This window comes from Pyrgilauda ruficollis, unplaced genomic scaffold (genome assembly GCF_017590135.1).
Source record: "Pyrgilauda ruficollis isolate IOZ18807 unplaced genomic scaffold, ASM1759013v1 scaffold181, whole genome shotgun sequence".
NCBI classification, from domain to species: domain Eukaryota; kingdom Metazoa; phylum Chordata; class Aves; order Passeriformes; family Passeridae; genus Pyrgilauda; species Pyrgilauda ruficollis.
Window position 1 is genome coordinate 229,962 of NW_024517096.1, and position 19,953 is coordinate 249,914.

A 19,953-nucleotide genomic window follows, 5' to 3' on the forward strand; every position below is an offset into this window, starting at 1 on the left:
CAGAAGTTTGGGAATCTCGTGCTGATCCCTGTTTTAAATCCCGAGCTGTGGCACACTGAAATCTCCTGCCCACTGTTGTCTTGCCCTTCCTGTGGCTTTTCCAAACCTCCTCATCCCACTAAAGTGACCTTTCTCCCTCGTTCTGTTCCTGTTTCAGTCCTCCAGGGAAGAAGCCACAAAGGCAGTCCTGGAGTTTTGTCCCATTCCTTCACCGATTTTTGTTGATTTCCCTGGTTTTTGGTGTTTGGTAACGTTCACCTCCTGCAGCCGCCTCTGAAACACAGAGATTCCCTTAATCCCTGGAATTCCTGATCGGTGCCGGGTCCAGCTGCTCCATCCTGTTGTTCCAGGGAGGCTGGGCAGTGTCCTGACCTGAGTGAGAGCCTGGAAAAGTGGGGATTACGGAGAGAGAATCCCCTGGGGTTTAGGAAATGAGAGCCTTTCACTCTTCCTTAGGTTGAGCTCACCTCCGGCTCCTGAGCTGTTCCTGCCCTGAAGCTGAAAGGTTTAAACCTCAGAAATTATTCCTAGAGCCTGGAAAAGTGTTGGAATATTGCAGGAAGGTTTGGGAGGAGCAGAGTTGGGGGTGTGGAAGGTCCCTGTTGGAAGAACAGCTTCAGAGGTGCTTCCATGAGGAAGCAGGAGAGGGAATTCCCTGTCCCAGGGAATTGGGTTGACTTCCAGGCAGAGTGTGAGAATTCTGGGGTGCAGAGGGAATGAGCAATGGAAATAATGGAGAGAGAATTCCCTGGTGTTTGGGAAACGAGAGCTCAGGTGGTGGGAGAACAGCAAAGAGTTCACCTCCAGCTCCTGAGCCGTTCCTGCCCTGAATTTGAAAGGTTTAAAACCTCAGAAATTATTTCTCAGAAATTATTCCTAGAGCCTGGGAGAGTGTTGGAATATTTCAGGAGGGTTTGGGAGGAGCAGAGGTGACTTGGGAAGATCCCTGTTGGAAGGGCACCTTGGAAGGTGCTTCCATGAGGAAGCAGCTGCTGCCCAAGAGCAGCAGGAGAGGCCCTGTCCCAGGGAAGTGGGTTTGGTTCCAGACAAATGGTGGGAATTCTGGGATGGAGAGGGAGGGAGCAGCAATGCTGAGCTCTGTGGACACCACTTGGCTGCTCCCAGTTCTTTTTTTGGGAGCTGGTGGCTGCTTCTGGTTTCAATCACAGCTCCGATTGCATAACTGGGAATGTTTTCCTGTTTTGATGTCTATTAAAATCCCAAATTGCTGCGAGCGACCCCGTGCACGGAGCACGGAGCTCCCGCCAGGGGCACTTACGTAACAATTCTGCATTTAGAGGTGAAACAGCCCCGTCCTTCTGGGCTTCTGGAAGGAAGAAATCCCAGCAGGAATTGCCAGACAAGGAGAGGTGGCAGACGAGGCAACGAGGAGTTGGGATTTAGGAAGGGCAAGGTCGAGGAAAGAGGCCAGAACAGAAGAAACCACGGCGGAGCAGAGCGAAATGAGAGAGTGGGAAGGCTGCCGGGGGTTTTCAGGGAGCTGGGAGCTGTTCCCAGATCCCAGGGTCTGTATCTGCCTTGGCTCCCACCAAGGTAAATGGGTTCTAAATGAAAACCATCGCCGCTGCCTTTGGATTTCTCTTGGAAAAGGAAGGATTTCTCTGTCCAAGGAAGGTTGTTCCTGCACCTTGTCTGGTTCCCTGCTGCTTCTGATGACTTCTGGTAGCTCAGGCCTCTTAACTCCAGCTTGGAAAGCAAACCTGTCTCCTGCTTTCCTGGGAATTTTTACCCATCCTGTTCCCTTTTTTCCCTGTCTTTGCACCATTTCCTCCCTGTGTCTCAGACCTTTAAAAGTTCTTATTGCGGTCCCGGAGTGAGAATTGAATTTCTTGGCATGGAAATTTTAACTCAGCCTTTTCTTGGAGCGGGCCCAGGCAGCTGGGAAGATTTGCTGCAACCATCCCAGCAGCAGGAATTCCGTGCTGCAGGAATACCTGGAGCATTACCTGGGCGTGGCTGGGACTGCAGAATTGGGGCAGAACCTCTTAGGGTTTGGGCCACGGGCTTGGAACTGGAACTGTGTGAGCAGAGCAGCCTGAAATCCTGGGATAATGGTTGGATTGATGATCTTGGAGGTCTTTTCCAGCTTTGGTGATTGTGGGAAGGAGGTGAGGCCCCAGAGAGCATCTCGGAGGGTGGGATTTAGGGACATCCTCCTGCCCTTTGCTTCCCAACCTGCAGCATCCACAGCCTCGTGCTCTTTCCCCAGGGAGATTTCTGGCTGGAGCCTTTTTTGGGAACCTGGTGTGTGGGTGATGACAGCTGCAGGGAATTATTCTGGAGGGATGGGGAATTCTACACCAGCCCTGACAAAAACTGTGTGGCCGGAGCAAAGGCCCCGGCGTCCTCCTGCAGCCTCAGCTCAGCCTTTCTTCCTCTGGAGGATTCCAGAAGGATAAAAAAAGAAGCTGCTCATTTAATTTCCTTCCTTGGAAGAGCCAAAACCAACAGTGTAAAACCAGACACATGGCAGGGGAAGAAAAGCCTTTGCAAGGCCTCTCCCCCCCGGAGAAGGCCGGGATTGTTGACATTTTCCTCTGGGTTCCTGCTGCTGACCTCGGTGATCCCGAGCAGGAGCCAAATTAGCCAAATTAGCGGAATTTTTAGCCCCCGGCCCTGTTGCACATGTGTCCATCCTTGGGAAGCACCAGGGCTTTTTCCAGAGCAGCCTTTGGAATGACAGAGCCAGGGAAGAGCCGCTCCTGGCTGGGGTCAGGGAGGAGCTGTTGGGAAGCGCATGGAAAATCAGGCCCTGCGTGATCCCGGGGATTCTCCAGCATTCCTGTTGTTGTCCCAGAATTCTGGAGCCTCCTGGGGGATCCCTCAGCTCCTCCATGGAGTGTCCTGGGCTCCCTGGGAGCTGTGGAGGGCAGGAGGGATGGGCAGGACGTGGATGTGCAGCCCCTGGGATTGCTTTGGGAATGCTGCTGGAGCCGTGGTGTGGCTGAGGCTGGAAAAGCCCTCTGAGATCCTGGAGATCACGGAGTCCAACCACCCCCAGCACCCCAGGGCCAGCACTGCCCGTGTCCCCAGGTGCCACATCCGCAGGGCTGGAAATCCCTCCAGGGATGGGGACTCCAGCCCTGCCATGTCCAGCTCCTTCCCGTGGGGAAATTTTCCTTCATGTCCAACCCAATCTCCTGCTGTGTTTTCCTGGTGTTGTGCCATTGTAGGAAAACCAAATGAATTTGGGAAAACGGCCTTGGGAATGAGGTGTTGGCCTTGCTCAGGTCCTTCAGATGAAGCTGCCAAAAGGGAATGGCCTCAGGCTGGGCCAGGGGAGGCTCAGGTTGGACATCAGCAGGAATTTCCTCATGGAAAGGGTGCTCAGGCCTTGGAAGTGCCCAGGGAGGTTTGGAGTGCCCATCCCTGGAGGTGTCCCAAGGAATTCCTGGATGTGGCACTGAGTGAGGATCAGGCACAGCTTGGACTGGACGGTCCTGGAGGATTTTCCAGCCTCAGGGATCCTTGGATCTGAGCTGCTCCTCAAGGACAAGCCAAGCACCACCTCCCCAGGGGTTGTGGTGAAATCTGGGAATGTCCTCCTGGAAATCTGCTCCTCCTCAAAAGTGTTCCTACCCCTGGCTCCTCCTCTGTTGGTGCTGCCAGGTGATTTTTGGGGTTAAGACCAAGTCTTGGGGAATTATGAGGATTTTTGGGAGCAGACACTGACGGGGAATGTGGCAGAAGGTTTGGGAAGGGCAGAAGTCTGCAGAGAAGAGGCAGAGTTCAAGCACTGTTGATATCTGAGCTGCTTCTTCCTTTCTTTGGGTTTAAAAATGGCAGGTGAAGGGAAAAAGCGAGGTGTGAGGATGGAATTAGAGTCAGGAATAACTGGGCAGGATTAACTTTGGGAATTTGTGATGTTGATAAGGCTCAGCTTTGGCTCAGAGCATTTTCTGAGGTTTTAGAGAAAGGAAATGGTGTCAGAGCCTTCCTGCTCCCAGGTGTGTCTGGAATGTAGGGATGGAGCAGCAGCAGCATCCTGCCGTGCTCAAGTTCCACTCTTGGGCTCTCAGTGAATTAATTCTGTTTAATCTCAGGGGTTTGAAGGAGGAGTTGAGCTTAAATGAGGATTTCAGCTTTTGGGAGAATTCCTACTTTCCTACAGTGTGGTGTGGGACTCACTCTGTGGTGCAGATTCTCTCTGATGAGGCTGATTTGCTCAGTGCCCCAATAATTTTATTTAAAACTTCCTAATTTGGGGATTCCTGGTTGCTCCAAGCCCCATCCAACCCAGCCTTGGGCACTTCTAGGGATTGGAACTCCACAAACTAAAAAAGCCTAAAATTAAAAATGAATTTCAGGTCAATTCAACCTTGGCAAAAATGACTTTTACAGAAGAAATCTCCATAAATCCCCTCTGATTTCTGACAAGGAGCTGCCATTGTCCAGAAATCCAACGAATGTCTGAATCAGAGGGGATAAAGTGGGAATAACTCAGCTGAGCAAATAATGCCTCTCCATAAAATGGCCTGGAATAACACGCAGAGGACTGGAAAAACACAGCAGTGACCAAGGAAAACACCATCACATCCATATTAATTTTTCATTTTCGGTTCGGAGAGAAACCCTCGGTCACTATTAAAGTGTATTTTCAATTTTTATGTTCTGTTTCATGCCCTGATCGAGCAAACCAGGCCTGTTGAGGAAAGGCCTTCAGCGTGCCCCAGTCACCTTCAGGGGAAATCAAGCACATGCTTAAAGCTGAGTTTGCTCCCAGCATCCCAAATTCCCGAGCCTTGCTGGGAAACTGAAGCTGAAATTTGGCATTGGCTGGAAATTTTGTCGTAGCAAACAGCCAGAACAGAAGAAATATTTCCCCAGTGTTGTTAAAATATGGAGGAATATTGTTTTAGGGAGAGCTTTTATTGCATTGTCTGCAGCCTGAGAAAGTCCAGAGCAGCGAAATCCGCCCCAAAGCCGTTTTGATGGAGCTGGAATTTTCTAATTCCTCGTGTCAGTGTGAGCGGGATATATGGAGTGCACACAGTGGGATTTTCAAAACAAGGTCCCTGGCAGCTTTAAATAATTATTGGGAATCAAGAAGAGATTAAACAGCCTTCCTTCCACCGCCCATCCTCATCCCTGCTCCCTTCTCCGGGCGGGCAGTGGGAACTGGGGGTGCCTCAGGAAGCTCCCGCTCCGCTCTTGGCCGGGGTTGGAGCATTCCAATTTCCCTCCTGGGTTTTTCTCACTTGGAAAACCCCCCTGGAATGGCTGCACTGGGGAGGTGTTTACAGGAACCCAGCCGGGGCTGTCAGAGGATGGGAAGCGGCAGCAGCCGCTGGATTTGGGAGCCAGGAGCTTCCCAAATTGAAATGTTACAGAGCTGCCGAGGAGCTGGGAGGGGAGGGGAGAGAGGAGATGGATATTTGGGAAGGGGAGTGTCCGTGGATGGGATGGATGGATGGATTTTATTGTGCTGGCACCGTGGGAGGCATCCAGATCCTCGGGATGCTGGCAGCGGGAGGGGCTGGTGGTGCCTGGAATTCCTGCTGGGATTCACCAGCCCCGTGCCTGCGGGGAAAGCTCAGCCCCTGGATTGGCAGCAGGGGTGGCATTGCTGACAGGAGCCCTAATGGGATCTGGGGTCACCATTCCTGCCTTTCCAAGGGGCTCATCCAGGGAATTCCATCATCCTGGGAATGGCTCCGTCTGGCCCACAGAGGGTTTGCAGCGGTGTCAGGGCTTGGTGCTGCCTCTGCCTTTGACCTGGGATGCTGAAGGAAAACACTCCACAGGGAAAAGAGATCAAATCCAGGCTCGAGGGCGGCTCACGGGATCCATCCCGGAGGAGCAGCTGCAGCCACAGGGAGTCTCCTCATTCCGTGTGCCTTGGGAGCAGAATTCCCTGCAGGATCTCACTTCAAGGAGCATCCCTGTGTGTTTATGGTGCCACACACGGAGCCTCTTCCAGGCGCTGCTGAGGGCTGCAGCTGCCTTGGAAAAACAATTCCCTGTCTCTCCATCTTTGTTCTGTGGAAAGGCACGAGCTGAGATGGAAAACTCATCCCTCCAGCCCCAAATTCCAGGGATTTGCTGCCCTTCCCACCGTCTCCCCACCTCTGGCTGCGCAGGGAAAGGGCAACGGGGTGTTCTGCAGATTTTTGGCTCTCTGTGAATTTCCTGGCTGCCTTTTTTAGCCCAAAAGTTTCTGGGGTTTGTGTTCTCCCTGTTTTTCCCTCTTCCCCAGCTGTCAGTTCATCCCAGGCATTTCTCTGAGCTCACTTGGATGTCACTCCTGCTGCGTTTCCCATTGCTCTGGAATGTGGAGTTTGGGGTGATGGAAATGTCTCGTGCTCCTCATCCAGGGACAGTGGATGAGCCCCATCCTGGGAGATGAAGCATCTCTGGAATATGCTGGAGTTGCTGATTTTAGGGGTCTTTTCCAGCCTCAGGATTCTGTGAATCTCAGCTCTGCTTTGCTCACACAGGTGCAGCAGGTGAGCTCCTCCACTGAAGAATTCCCCTGACCCAGGAGCTCTCTCCCTAAAATATTTCCCATGTGCTGCAGTGGGAAGCTTGGGCAGGATGTTCTGAGCTGGACTCACAAGGATCATGGAATTATGGAATGGTTTGGAGTGAGAGGAACCTCAAAGATCATCTCATTCCAACCCTTGCCATGAGGAGAATCCATTAACAGGATCATCAGTCCAGCTCCTGATCCTGATCCCAAAATCCCACCCTGTCCCTGGGAGGGTTGTCCAAACGCTCCTGGAGCTCTGGCAGCCTTGGGAATGTGCCCATTCCCTGGGGAACCATTCCAGCTCCCACCAGACTTCCTTCCTGAAGAGTCCAGAAGAGCTTTGCAGAGCCTTTACCTCCAAACCTCCCTGGGGAGTCACTTTGGAAAAGCCTGGAGCTGTTTGGATGTGGGAGAGGTTCTGGGATAGAGCGGGACACAGTGGGAAGCACGAGGTGGAGCAGAGGGCTGGAATCTCCTGGAATTCCATGCTGGTTTTGCAGCTCAGCTGTTGATTTCCAGGCCAGAGGAGGTCCCTGAGCCCGGGAGCTGCCGGGGTGGGAGCTCAGCTCGTGTTTTCCACAGGGCTCCGGAGCTGCTCTCACGTGAAGCCGCTCTGGGAATGCGGAGATAAGAGAGCTGCATCCATCAGATTGCAATCAGCTTTTATTCCTCCTCCTACTTCTCACTTCTGAAGTTGGGAACAAACCCAACTTTGTATCAGCGATGTTCCTGAAGGAGGCTTCGCTTCCACTCTGCTATTTATAGAGGGCCCTTTCCTGGGGCATATGGAGAGCAGCTTGGTTTCCCCATCTCAGCAGCTCCTGTTTGATATCTTGTGCATCTTCAGGGAATGGGGATCAATAACTGATCCATTCAAGGTTGAACTGAGAGTTTAAAATGGCTCAGAGCTGGGTTGGATGGGGCTTGGAGCCCCCTGGGGCAGGGGAAGGTGCCCCTGTCCGTGGCAGGGGTGGCACAGGATGGGCTTCAAGGTCCTTCCCACCCAAACAAACCATTGTGGGATCCTCTGATTGCCACAGGCACATCCACGGGGTGCTCAGCCAGGGCTTCTCCTCCCCCTCCACCTCCCACCTCCACTTCTCTCCCACTGGCATGCTCCAGTTCCAGGTTCTTGCCCTCCTTCACATGCCCTGGCCCAGCCTCAGGAATAACTCGGTGCTTCTCTGGCCACCCCTCATTTTCCTGATGTTCTGCTGCTAACCCTGCTCAGTCCAGTTAAACTAGCATGAATTAATATTAAATATAAAATCAAGAGCTGATCGAGAGGTCTGAGTGTGCAGGAACTCCCTGACATCTCTGAAGTTCCTGCAGATTCCTGACGGGGTTGGGAGAGTCATTATTCCTCAAAAAGCTGCCCTACCTCAACTAAAGATCATGAGGAACCATAATCAGGATTATCCCATTTACATTCCCACTTTTATTCATGAACCAAATCCACCACTGCTGCAGCTCCCGCTTGGTTTTTCAGCTCTCAGCAGTTTCTAACATATTTGGACCATGTCTCAAGCCTGGCTTAAAAGAATTCCAGGACACCTCAAGTGACGTTCGTTAGCCTGTGAGTTGTGCAGCTCCATCTCCACGTTGTCCTTCTGAGAGAAAACGAGGAGCGTGCCAAAATTTCCATCAGCCCCAAATCCTTTCCACCCTCCCTTGGCTGCATCTCAGCCTGTTCTTCTGCTGTCCTCCACAAGTGACCCAGTTTGGAAGAAGCTGAAGCTCCCAAGAAGGTTCTTGGGATGAGAGGGACGGAATTGTGGTGACGTGGATCCCATTTCTGTGCTGGGAATTCCATGGAGCTCCATCTCTATGTTGTCCTGAGAGAAAACAAGGAGCGTGCCAAGATCTTCCATCAGCCTCAAATCCTTTCCACACTCCCTTGGCTGCATCTCAGCCTGTTCTTCTGCTGTCTTCCACAAGTGACCCAGTTTGGAAGAAGCTGAAGGACCCAGAAAAGGTTCTTGGTAGGAGAGGGAAGGGATTGTGGTGACGTGGATCCCATTTCTGTGCTGGGAATTCCATGGAGCTCCATCTCCACGTTGTCATTCTGGGAGAAAACGAGGAGCGTGCCAAAATTTCTATCAGCCCCAAATCCTTTCCACACTCCCTTGGCTGCATCTCAGCCTGTTCTTCTGCTGTCTTCCACAAGTGACCCAGTTTGGAAGAAGCTGAAGGACCCAGAGAAGGTTCTTGGGATGAGAGGGACGGGATTGTGGTGATGTGGATCCCATTTCTGTGCTGGGAATTCCATGGAGCTCCATCTCTATGTTGTCCTGAGAGAAAACAAGGAGCGTGCCAAGATCTTCCATCAGCCTCAAATCCTTTCCACACTCCCTTGGCTGCATCTCAGCCTGTTCTTCTGCTGTCTTCCACAAGTGACCCAGTTTGGAAGAAGCTGAAGCATCCAAGGAGGTCCTGGGGATGAGAGGGACGGGATTGTGCTGACCTGGATCCCATTTCTATGCTGGGAATTCCATGGAGCTCCATCTCCACGTTGTCATTCTGGGAGAAAACGAGGAGCGTGCCAAAATTTCTATCAGCCCCAAATCCTTTCCACACTCCCTTGGCTGCATCTCAGCCTGTTCTTCTGCTGACCTGCATGAGTTTGGAACAACTGAAGCACCCGAGGAGGTCCTGGGGATGAGAGGGACGGGATTGTGCTGACCTGGATCCCATTTCTGTGCCGGGAATTCCACGGAGGCAGGGTTCCATGAGATGACAGCTGTGACACCGCTGTCACAAGCTCTGAAGTCTCTCCAAAACCTCCTTTCTTTGCCTGTTGTCTGCGCAGCGCCCTCGGTGAGTCCCGAGCTGGGGAAGTTGGGGCTGCGTTGGGATCAGAGCTGTGCTCGTGTTCCCTGCGAGTTTCCGCGCCCGCGGCGCCGGGTGCCCCGGCCAAGCTCGAGCTGTTCCCTTTCAACACCCGCAGCTCCTGCTCCTTCCAGGGGTGATTAGGCACGGAGCTCGAGCGGAGCCGGCGCTCAGGAACTCGTTTGAAGGCCTGGGACGGGGTTTTACATAATCACCAGGAGTTGCTTTAATTAGGCTCAGCAAAATGTTTCAGTTTTAGAGCGAAACGTTCCATTTTCTACCGCCCTGCTTGGAGTCACAGCTGAGACACGAAGGAGCTGTGAAGACTGAAAGAATTCCAGAGGAGAACGAGGTCACGGAGAGTGGCTTCAGGAGGACACATTTCCACCTCTGGAAGATCCCCAAATCTCCACGCACAGCTGCTCCTCAGCCGAGCACAGCTCCCATCTCCCAGGATCCCAGGATGGTTTGGGTTGCAGGGACTTTAAATCCCATCCCATTCCATGGGCAGGGACACCTCCCACTGTCCCAGGTGGATCCAAGCCCCAATGTCCAACCTGGCCTTGGGCACTGCCAGGAATCCAGGGGCAGCCACAGCTGCTCTGGGAATTCCAGCCCAGCCCCTGCCCACCCTCCCAGCCAGGAATTCCTTCTCAATCTCCCATCTCTCCCTGCCCTCTGACAGTGGGAAGCCATTCTTCCCCTCTGATGTTGTAATTATTTTGAGGGGTTAATGACTGATGCTGTGAATTGGCCTTCACAATTCTGAAATGAATAGTCAGGATTTTAGCCTTAAATACAAATATTTAGATGCAAATTCTTCACAGACGGAGCCTTGGAAGGGACCCACAAGGATCATGGAATCCAGCTCTGATGGAGCTGGGTCTGATGGCCCCATCCATTCCAGGGAATCATCACTTCAATCAGGGAATGATCCACGTGAACATTCTGTGCAGCTGCAGGGAGGAACATTTAATTAATTCCGAGGCAATTACCGTGACGAGCCGGTCCAGCTCCGAACAGGGACATTTTCCCAGTTGTTGTGTGGAGGCCAGATGGGAACACAGGCTGTTATTAGGGCTTGGCTTGCCCCTCCTGAGGTTCCTGGCAGGTAATCAGTCTATTTTTCCCATTTGGAGGTTTGGATTTTGGTGTTCTGGGAATTAGGCCCACAGGGATGTCCAGGAGATGTTTCAGTGTGAATGGAAGGTTTATTTTTTTATATTCCCACTAGGAAATATTCCTTGCCCCTGCCAAATACCAGGATGCAAATAGAAATCTCTGGGCTCTGTTTGGCAGCAGATGGAAAACTGAACCAGGCAGGAATTATTGTGGACTCTTGGGATTTGGTAAAACCTGGTGTGGGTCGCCTTGTTGCTGCACAGCTTCTCACAGGACGATGAAGGTTGGAAAAGACCTCCAGGATCACAAGGACTCATGGAATTAACTAGTCTGGAAAAGACCTCTGAGATGGTTGAGTCCAGCCTGTGACCTCACAGCACCTTGTCACCCGGACCATGGCAGGGTGCCACACCACCAAGGTGACCTGCACTGCTTCACTGAGGCTTTGTGCCACCAACACCAGCTGCAAATAGTCCTTGAGGTGCTGTCCTAACACCCCTCATCCTGGTGTGCTCAGCAGTTCATGGATTAATTCGGGGATTTTCTGCTCTTGGTGAGGAATTTTTCATGTGCACCCAATGAGGAGTTGGTCATGGACCTCATGGGAAGTTACCCATGGACCTAATGATGGCTCTGATCACCTGGAGCTGTTGATGCTGGTTGGTTGTATTTGCGTTTTCCTAATTTACCACTTGGATATTTGCTGGGAACTGTGATTTGGGATGAGTTGAGGCTGGGACATAAATGGGGGCCAGAAACACCAAAACCTCAGAACTGTAGAAGGCGAAGGTCGCTCACATTGGGTTCAGGAATTTATTCTACATCTGATATCAAAGTTGGTGACGATGTCATTGGAGAAATTCCATCTTAGGTTGCTTCCCTGAGATCCTAAAAGTCAGGTTAAAATGGAAATTCATTGATTTTTAGGGAATGGGCTCCCATATCCTGTTGACCTGTGGTGGCTCAGGTGTCCCCTGGGTCAGACCCTCTGCTGGGGTTACAGGGAGGGACCTGCTCTGTTCTCATCCCTCATCCCAGCCCGTGCAGGTTTCCAGGGAAAGGTTTGGGCTTCAGTGGGATTGCTGGAAAGATGGAGGAAGCCCTTGCAGAGGTGAAGTCACTCCTCAGTCCTGTGCTTTCTGCAGGATTTCAGTGCCATTCCTGAAGGTTTTATTTATTGGCTGTGAGGCTGCTGCCGGAGCAGCCCCGGGAGCAGGGAATGAGGATAATTACCAGGAAATTATTCCGTGGCCTTCAGCAGGGCTGCGCTCCCTCTTTGGCTGCTGGTGCTGCAGTCTGGGAAGGGGAGCTCATTCCTGGCCATTCCCAAGGAGGGGAGGGGCAGGATCAGGGATTTCCTGCATGGGGATCCCAGGATCAGGGATTTCCTGCATGGGGATCCCAGGATCAGGGATTTCCCGCATGGGGATCCCAGCGCTCCCGGTGCCCAGGAGCTGCCTGGCATGGACGTGGATCAGAGCCCCTTGGGACCTCCTGGATCTTGGTTTTTCTTGTAGGAAGCCAGGATTAATAACAGACATGGGGCACTGAGGGGTTGATGTTCCCCTGAGACAGCTGCAAAGTACCTGATCCCAAAAAATGCTGTTTGATGTCTTTGGAGCGTCAGGAACGTGGAATATCTCTGGTTTGGGTGTAGCACAGTCTGTCAGCTGCAGACTTCCTGGGACATTGAAGATCATCTCATCCCATGGGCAGGACACCTCCCACTGTCCCAGGTGGATCCAGCCTGGCCTTGGGCACTGCCAGGGATCCAAGGGCAGCCACAGCAAATCTGGGAAACAAACCTCTGCCAGGATCCCTTGGAAACACCTCAGGGTACACAGAGTGTCTGGATAGGATGGAGTTAAATAAGTTTTGCTGTGAAATCAGTTCCAATGGATTTAGGATGTCCAAAAGGAATGGATTTTCTTATGGCCAAAATCCATATGGGAACAGAGCTTCTTTCCTCTCTCACTTTTGTTGGGAGTGGCATCTTCTAGATAAAATTTTTACTTGCTCTTTTGTCCTTTCCTCCTGAGCTGCTGCCCCTTTCAGGATGTGGAATGGAACAGCTCAGGAAAAGGATTCCAAGGGAGCCATGTCCTGAGCAATCCCTCTGGAATGCTCTCGTGGCAGGTGTTGGTTTGGCTCCACCTGCAGAGCTTCACTTCAGTCCACAGAATGTTCACCTTTGAGCCCTGGGGTTTGTGCAGGGGCTGTCCTCACCTCACTGGAGCTGGACAAAGATGGGACAATCGGAATCTTTATTGGTGTTGGAAACAGGATTTGTGGAGCTTGAGGGATTTATTTGATTTATCGAAGAAGGGGGTTTTTGTTTGTGTGTAGAGAACACTGGTTGTAGCCACTGTTTAAAATAACAGCTCTAGGGGTTGAGGAGTTGAAGGTCAAAGCCGGGTCAGGGTTTGGGAGTGGAGCAAAGAGCTCCAGGGATGATCCATCCAGGCTTGTGGTGGCCATTGCATCATCCCTGGAGAACCTTCGCAATCCCAGTGAGTCATTTTCTCTAAAACTCAAAGTTCCAACCACAGCCCCTGACCTCGAGGTGGGCATTCATCAGTGGCCAGCTCCTCGTCTGCATTGTTTGGGATCCAGGACTACCTGAGCTCCCTGATCCTCAAACCCCACGTAGGAACAGTGGATTCAAACTTGTTTTTCTTCTTGTGGCGAAGACCAAATTTCAAAAGCCGAGAGGAGCTGAAAGGGAAGGGAAGCCGAGCTGCAGCTGGGGCAGCCAAGGATTTGGGAGCTGTGATTTGGGCTCTGATAACGCTCTCTGTGTGGCCCTGGGTGAGCTGTTAATCCAGGGGTGCCTCCTGTGCCAAGCTGTCCAGGAGCTCCACGCTCCCACTGGAACCAGGCGTTTTTAACAGCCCGTTAATGTAAATAGGGAATAATTTCCAGCTTTTTATGGATGTTTTGTTCGTGACCAAGGTGGCTGCGTTCAGGGGAGATGCCCATTTTCCAGACCTCCTTCATTTCACTCCTGGGAGATGTTTCTGACTCTTCCAAAGAGGATTTTTCTTGACTCGCGGCCACGGCTGCGGTGCTCGGTGCCGCCAAGTTCAATGTTCTCCTGGATGGAATAAAAACGTGTTTATGGATTTTGATGAAACTTGGAAATTCTTGGAGTGCTGAACTTGCTGCGTTACGGGAAAAGGAATCAAGCTCTGACTCATGGAGGAGCCTGACCCTGGGGGAGAGGGTGGCCTTGGACACCAGGGCTTGGCTGAGTCAAAAAAGGTTTTTTGGTTGTCTCGGGCATGGATTTGTTTTGGGAATGATCCCACGGCTGGTATCAGTTGGGGCCATGAAGGATGAGACGTGGCCTCGGTGCCCCTCTGAATTTTTGCTCTTTGTTCCTCTGTATATTTACATTTTTTCCTCACCAAACCATTTCCAGGGTTAAGGGTTCTCTGTCTGTTCTCACTCCAGACCGAGGTGTTTGGGCAGCTTGAAAAGCACAAGATTTTTACAGGGAAATTCACTTTAAATGAAAAGATTTCAATGTTCAGAAAATCTGAGAGTTCAGCACACTGAGCCCAGCCAGGGCCCAGCGGTGTCAGTTCTGTGCTCTGGGTTTGTTCCAGGTGCAGAAACAGCTCAAGGTGTAACGATGATGGTTCTCTCATCTCTAGCCCTCGAAACTCTGGCATTTCATGGAATCATGGAATGGGATGGGTTGGAAGGGACCTTAAATCCCATCCAGTGCCACCCCATCCATGGCAGGGACACATCCCAGTGTCCCAGGTGGATCCAACCTGGGATCCACTGCCAGGGATCCAGGGCAGCCAGCTCATCTCAATCCCTTTTCCTCCCAGCCTGGATTTGTTGCCCTGATCCCGGTGCAGGACTTTGCACTTGTCCTTGTCCCTCATGTCCAGCCCAGTCCTGCCTGGTGTAGCAGTTCTGGGTTTAATTTCCCTTTTCTTGCTGCCTTCAGTTGTATAAATGTCTTGATCCCATGTTTTTGTCAGCTTTCTGCCCTCTTTGCTTCCCCTGTTCAGGAATTTTCCTTGCCTGTCTGCTCTCTGTCTTTCTGCTTTTTTTGCTGTTCCCTTTTTTATTAATGTTTATTCCCTTCATTCCCTAAAGGATTGCAGATTCAATCAGTGGAAAATAATTGCCAGGATATTCTTCAGTCTCCTGCTCTCTCCAAATGTTCAGGTACTTTGCACTGGTCACTAATTCCCTCTCCTGGAGAATAACCTGGACCTAATTCCCAATTCTTTGGCTTTCTTTGGCCTCCTGGGGTTGATTTTGTGGCACTAAACTGTGAATCTGAGGACTCACACCTCACTAACCTTTGCTGTGCTTACAGATCAGCTTTCCAATGGAAAAGCTCCCAGTTTTTCCAGTCTGGGCATCTTCTGGGGTTTGAAAAGAGGGGTTTTGCACCAAACTTCTGGAACCTGGATGTCAGAACCAAGTCCAGTCTTCCAGGTGGAGTCACACCAACATTTCTGTTGTTGTTCCCCTGACCTGGACAATCTGCTCGTCCAAAATGTGATTTACCTGCCACTGGATTGCAATCCAAGGGGATCTGTGATCTCCATGGCTGTGATTCCATGACCTCTCTCAGCTCTTCACAAAACTGAGATTTTTTTTTTTTCCAGTTCTTCAGAGGAAAAAGAAATATTGGAATCCCTGAGTGGTTTGGGTTGGAAGGGGCCATAAATCCCATCTCACTCCACCCCTTACCCTGGGCAGGGGCACCTCTACTGTCCCAGGGTGCTCCATCCATCCTGGCCTTGAACACGTCCAAAAATTCCTCTTTTAGAGGAAGAATCCACTGGATTGTTTGAATGTTCCCAAAAAAAAAGAAATCAAGGATAAACTCAACCAGCCCATTATTTCTCCGTGCATCTCTCGCTTCCCATATCAACCCCTGCACATCCTAACACCAGATTTCCCTTTGTCAGCCCGAGCTTTTCCCTTTATTCCATTTGTCATGTCCCCTTTTTCTTTTTTCCCTGGTTTTTTATGGCCTCTTTAACTCCCATCTGCGCCAGGTTTGCCTTTTAACCAGCGTGGCCGCCCCGCTCAGTTGTGGGATTGTGGCTTCTGGAGCATCTCGTTAAAATGTTCTTAAACAATTTTCAATTAGGCTTCATATTTTTCTGATTACGTTCTTTCTCCCCACTGATTTGCCTCCTAATTATTTTCAGCTTGATGGAGCTGGTCCTCTTTAAGATGAGTGGATGCTGTGTTTTTGTGTGGACTATTGGTGGTGCTGGTTTATTCCTAATTTTTATATATTTATGTATTTTTGCACAGTTGTGATCAAGTCACGGTTATTTGAGTTTCAGCTGTCAAAAAAGAAGTGGGAGAAGAAGTGGCTGCTGGTTGTAAAACTGAATTTTTCCGAGTGGGCACTGGCCCAGGGGGTGCTGATTTTGGGGTTTGTGGCATTTAGGGGATGGTGGTTCTGGAATGGAGGGGTGAAGTCTCCAATACTTTGATGTCTGGACAACCTCAGCTCCTGCTGAACTTGGTGTGCTTTGTTTGATCAGATAATTATGGGATGGTCTGGTGCAAAGGGACCTTAAAGAGCATCTGGTTCCATGGGCAGGGACACCTTCCACCATCCCAGTGTCCCACCTGGCCTTGGACCCTGCTAGGGATCCGGGGGCAGCAAATCTGGGAATCTGTGCCAGAGGGAAGAATTTCCCCTTCATATCCAATCTTAACACAACCACAGAATCCCAGAATCCCTGAGGTTGGAAAATCCCTCCAGGACCATCCAGTCCAAGCTGTGCCCGATCCCCACCTTGGCACTGAGTGCCACATCCAGGAATTCCTTGGACACCTCCAGGGACGGCAAATCCAGACCTCCCTGGGTGCTTCCAAGGCCTGAACACCCTTTCCGTGGAGGAATCTTCACAGGTGTCCTGGTTTCCTGGGAATGAACTGGAAAATGGGAGGAAAACCCAAGTTCCTGTGGAAGGTGAGGACAACACCACTTCAGGCTGGCTGTGTCCCACCAGGGTCACCTGGGGACCTCTCCTGTGACCTCACAGAGCCAAACTGGGATGGCTCTTGGGGTGGAAGGAGCAGGGAAGGGCCGTGTGGGAGCACCACCCACGGCAGAAATGGATTTGTAAAGAATTCCCAAAGCTGACAGTGTTGTACATCTGTGTGCAGCACACGTAAGGTGTGTTGATTTAGGACGGCCGTGGAATAGAGGTGACGCTGTTGAGAGAGAGATGGAACTGGAAATAAGTTTTAACAAGTTTCAAAATGTGGCCTTGCAAAAAGATTAGATATTCTTAGAGAATTAGAACGGTGAAAGATGCATTGTAGCAGGACCACGTGGGGTAAAAATATCGGTGATTGGTGCTAGAAGTGTTAGCAGCGCTGTGTGGCAAAAACTAATAAACTACAGAACATTTATAAGGTGTTGTAACCAGGAAATGGGCTGGCTTCTGATGGAATGGCGTTGGGTTTTGCACCTCTTGTGTCTCACTCTTCATCGAGACTGATAATGGAACAGAATCTTTTAGAACGCCTCTCAGTCACCCCATCTCTGTAAAACCTGGGAAAACCAGCAGCCCCCCGGGAGAGACACCTGGACCTGCCGCGAGAAGGACCGGGCGTCTCCTCCGGCATCCCGCACGCCCAGTGAGGTGTGCTGCCCCTCTCCCTGGGATTGTGACCTCCAGGCCGAGCTCTGCCAGAGCCCGGGGCTGCGCTGGGACCTGGAGGGGCGGGATGATCCCTCCTTAGCCCCGGGATGACCTTTCCCCGCAGCGGGATGGAAGCCGTCAGCGCCGCATCTGCAGCTGCTTAGTGACCCCTTCACACAACGCGCTGCTGCTCGGGGTCATCTGGTTCCAGTTTCACCAGAAACAGAAGGAAATGTTGGGAACATACTTCCCTACATCCAGTTTCACTTGTTGTGGATGCTTGGAATGCTTTGGAGCCCACATCTTTGGGGTTTCCAGGAGGGGGTTTGGCCGGCGAGCCCCGGCGACCATTTGAGATTTAGGTTTTTTTTGATTCCAGAAGTGCCCCGGAGGTTGCATTGTAGGGCCTTTTTCCTTATGCAAAACATAAAAGTGCTGCTTTTTTTCAAATTATAACCATATTTTTCATTAAAATCAGTTGGAGTCCCAATAAACAATCGACTCTGAAAAATTTTCCAAATGTTCTCTGCAGCACCGTTTCTATTTTTAATTATTTTTTAAAAAACTGGGATTTTTTTTCTTAAAAAAAAAAAAACAACAAACCCAAACCAAAAAAACACAGCTTGGCTTAGAATTTAAAGAAGCCATCTAGTAAATCATGAAAAATGCACATATATAGCTCCTTATTACAATATAATTAAAACCTACTGCACATGGAGTGTCAGAATCCCTCTGTCGCCGTGTCCGATGGCTTCTCCCGTTTGCCTTATCGTGGGAACTCCTCCTTTCTGCTCCCAACGCTTCCCAAAGCCTCTCCCAGCCTGTTTGTACATTTGTTTTATATAAACTGAGTGCTCTGATCCTATAGAGAGGGATGGAAAAACTCTTCAAAGCAGGAGCCGCAGAAATTCCTTTTTTTTTCTGGGCAGAGTTTCCATCCCCATCACTCCTTGGGGTTGTCATTTTTTGATTTTATTGGGAATTTCACTATTTTATTCTTACCTGGTGTGATCTTTATTTGCTGTCCTAAAAACCCAGCCCACAACTAAGAACAACGCCCTGAGTTTTGTATCAAAAGTTGTAATTTTTGGTTTATACAAAGCAAGTTAAGGTACCTCAGTTAAATATTTAGGGTTAAAGTTTTTTATTGTGAGCTGGAGGTTGAGGAATATTTCAGGATATTCCTGCAGTGCAGCCAAGTGTCCAAGGAAAATCATCTCTTAGGGAAAGAAGCAGGTGCTGGGACAAACGGTGGTGATGGGGAACCTGTTCCTGCTGCAAAGGAAAACTGGATGAGAGGAGAAACCGTGGAGTTTATCCATTTATCCATTTTTGTTCTGCTTTCATGTTTTCCGTGGATCAGTGTGGTGTCTGCTCAGTTTGGGATGAGCCAGGGAATGAGTCTGATTGATCTAACCCTGGACAGGTGGGATGGAAGGTGAGATGTCCAGGTTTGGGCTTCAAAGTGGAAAAAAAATAGGTTTAGATGGGAAATTGGGAAGGAATTCCTGGCTGGGAGGGTGGGCAGGGGCTGGGCTGGAATTCCCAGAGCAGCTGTGGCTGTCCTGGATCCAAGGCCAGGTTGGACACTGGGGCTGGGATCCACCTGGGACAGTGGGAGGTGTCCCTGCCATGGATGGGGTGGAATGGGATGAGATTTAAGATCCCTTCCCACCCAACGCGTTCCAGGATTCCCTGTAGATGTTGGTTGGGAGGATTTCCTTGCTGGGCCTGTGTCGGAGGCAGACCTGAGCTGGTGGAGTTGGGAATTTCGTCCTGCCTGGACCTTCCCAGAGCCCTCGGCCAGGAGCAGCCGCTGCTGTGGGGGCAGAGCTTTGTCCCACCCCGTCCCAGGTGGTTCAGGTCATCCATCCCCTCTGCCAACGGAGCCATTCCAGCTCTCCTGGGGGTTGGCCTGGCCAGGCAGAGCGTGCCCAAGCCAAGGAATTCCTGGAGCTGGTGGCCAGCACTGGAGTCTCAGTGACATCCTGGCCATGGGAATCGCTGCTGTGCTTCCAAAGGGTGAGGGCAGAAAGGGAAATCCCTGGAGTCAGAGCTTGTTCTGCTCCCAATGACCCATCCCAGGCGTTGATGGGATATATCCATGGAATTATTTGGCTTTTCAGCTGCTGCAGGGCAGTTCTGGTGTGGGACAGGTGTGAAAACCTTTGGAAAAGTCTGTTTTCCGTGGATGTTTGGGATGGGCAGTTAAGGGTGGGAAGTTCCTGCTGGATTTTAACAAGGTTTCATTTTTCCTGAGGGACAGGGATGGCAAAGTGGGAATGTCGGGCTGAATCCTCAGGAGGACACGACCTATTCCAAAGGAGACCAGAAACTTGGGTTTGGTTCTCCTTGACTATAAATTTTGGCTTTAATCTGCTCATTAAGCCTCTGTAATTATCAACAAATACTAATTATGACTCGTGAGGGTCCAGCACAATCCATTCTGGTTCTGCTGAGCTCCAAACCCACTTTGTTCCGGGAGAGTTTTGGGATTGGCACTGAACACTCTGCAGAACATCTCACCCCTCTGAACTCCCTGCAGGAATTTCTCTTCTCTTCCTGGAGTCTCCCCCTCTCTTCTGGAGGGTGTTTGGAATCGAGGTGCCACCTGCAGCCTTAGGCAGGCTGAGCTGCCGGGGCTGGGAGCGGCTGGGAGGAATTGTGCCTCTCTGCTGGGAGGACAATCGTTCCCCGTGGTGATCCCGGCGCTCGGCGTTATCTTCCCGCGGCTCTGTAAATCCTGGGAGTGTGACAGGACCTCCCACCAGGATGGCAGCAGTTCCAGAGCCGCGGCAGGGCCGTTGCTGGTGGCTCCCTCAGAAGATGAATGGTTTTCTGAAGTTTGCCTGAGCAACAGCTCAGTGA

At 51.0% G+C, this 19,953-nt stretch overlaps 1 protein-coding gene across 1 annotated transcript in view; it reads left to right on the forward strand.

Annotated features, from left to right (window-relative positions):
- The window catches only part of EXOC6B (exocyst complex component 6B), a 277,974-nt gene that overhangs the window by 85,974 nt on the left and 172,047 nt on the right, over positions 1-19,953 (forward strand). The window contains exon 7 of the mRNA XM_041464605.1: positions 14,555-14,626. Coding sequence (XP_041320539.1) covers positions 14,555-14,626 — 72 coding nt within the window. The remainder of the gene's footprint in view (positions 1-14,554; positions 14,627-19,953) is intronic.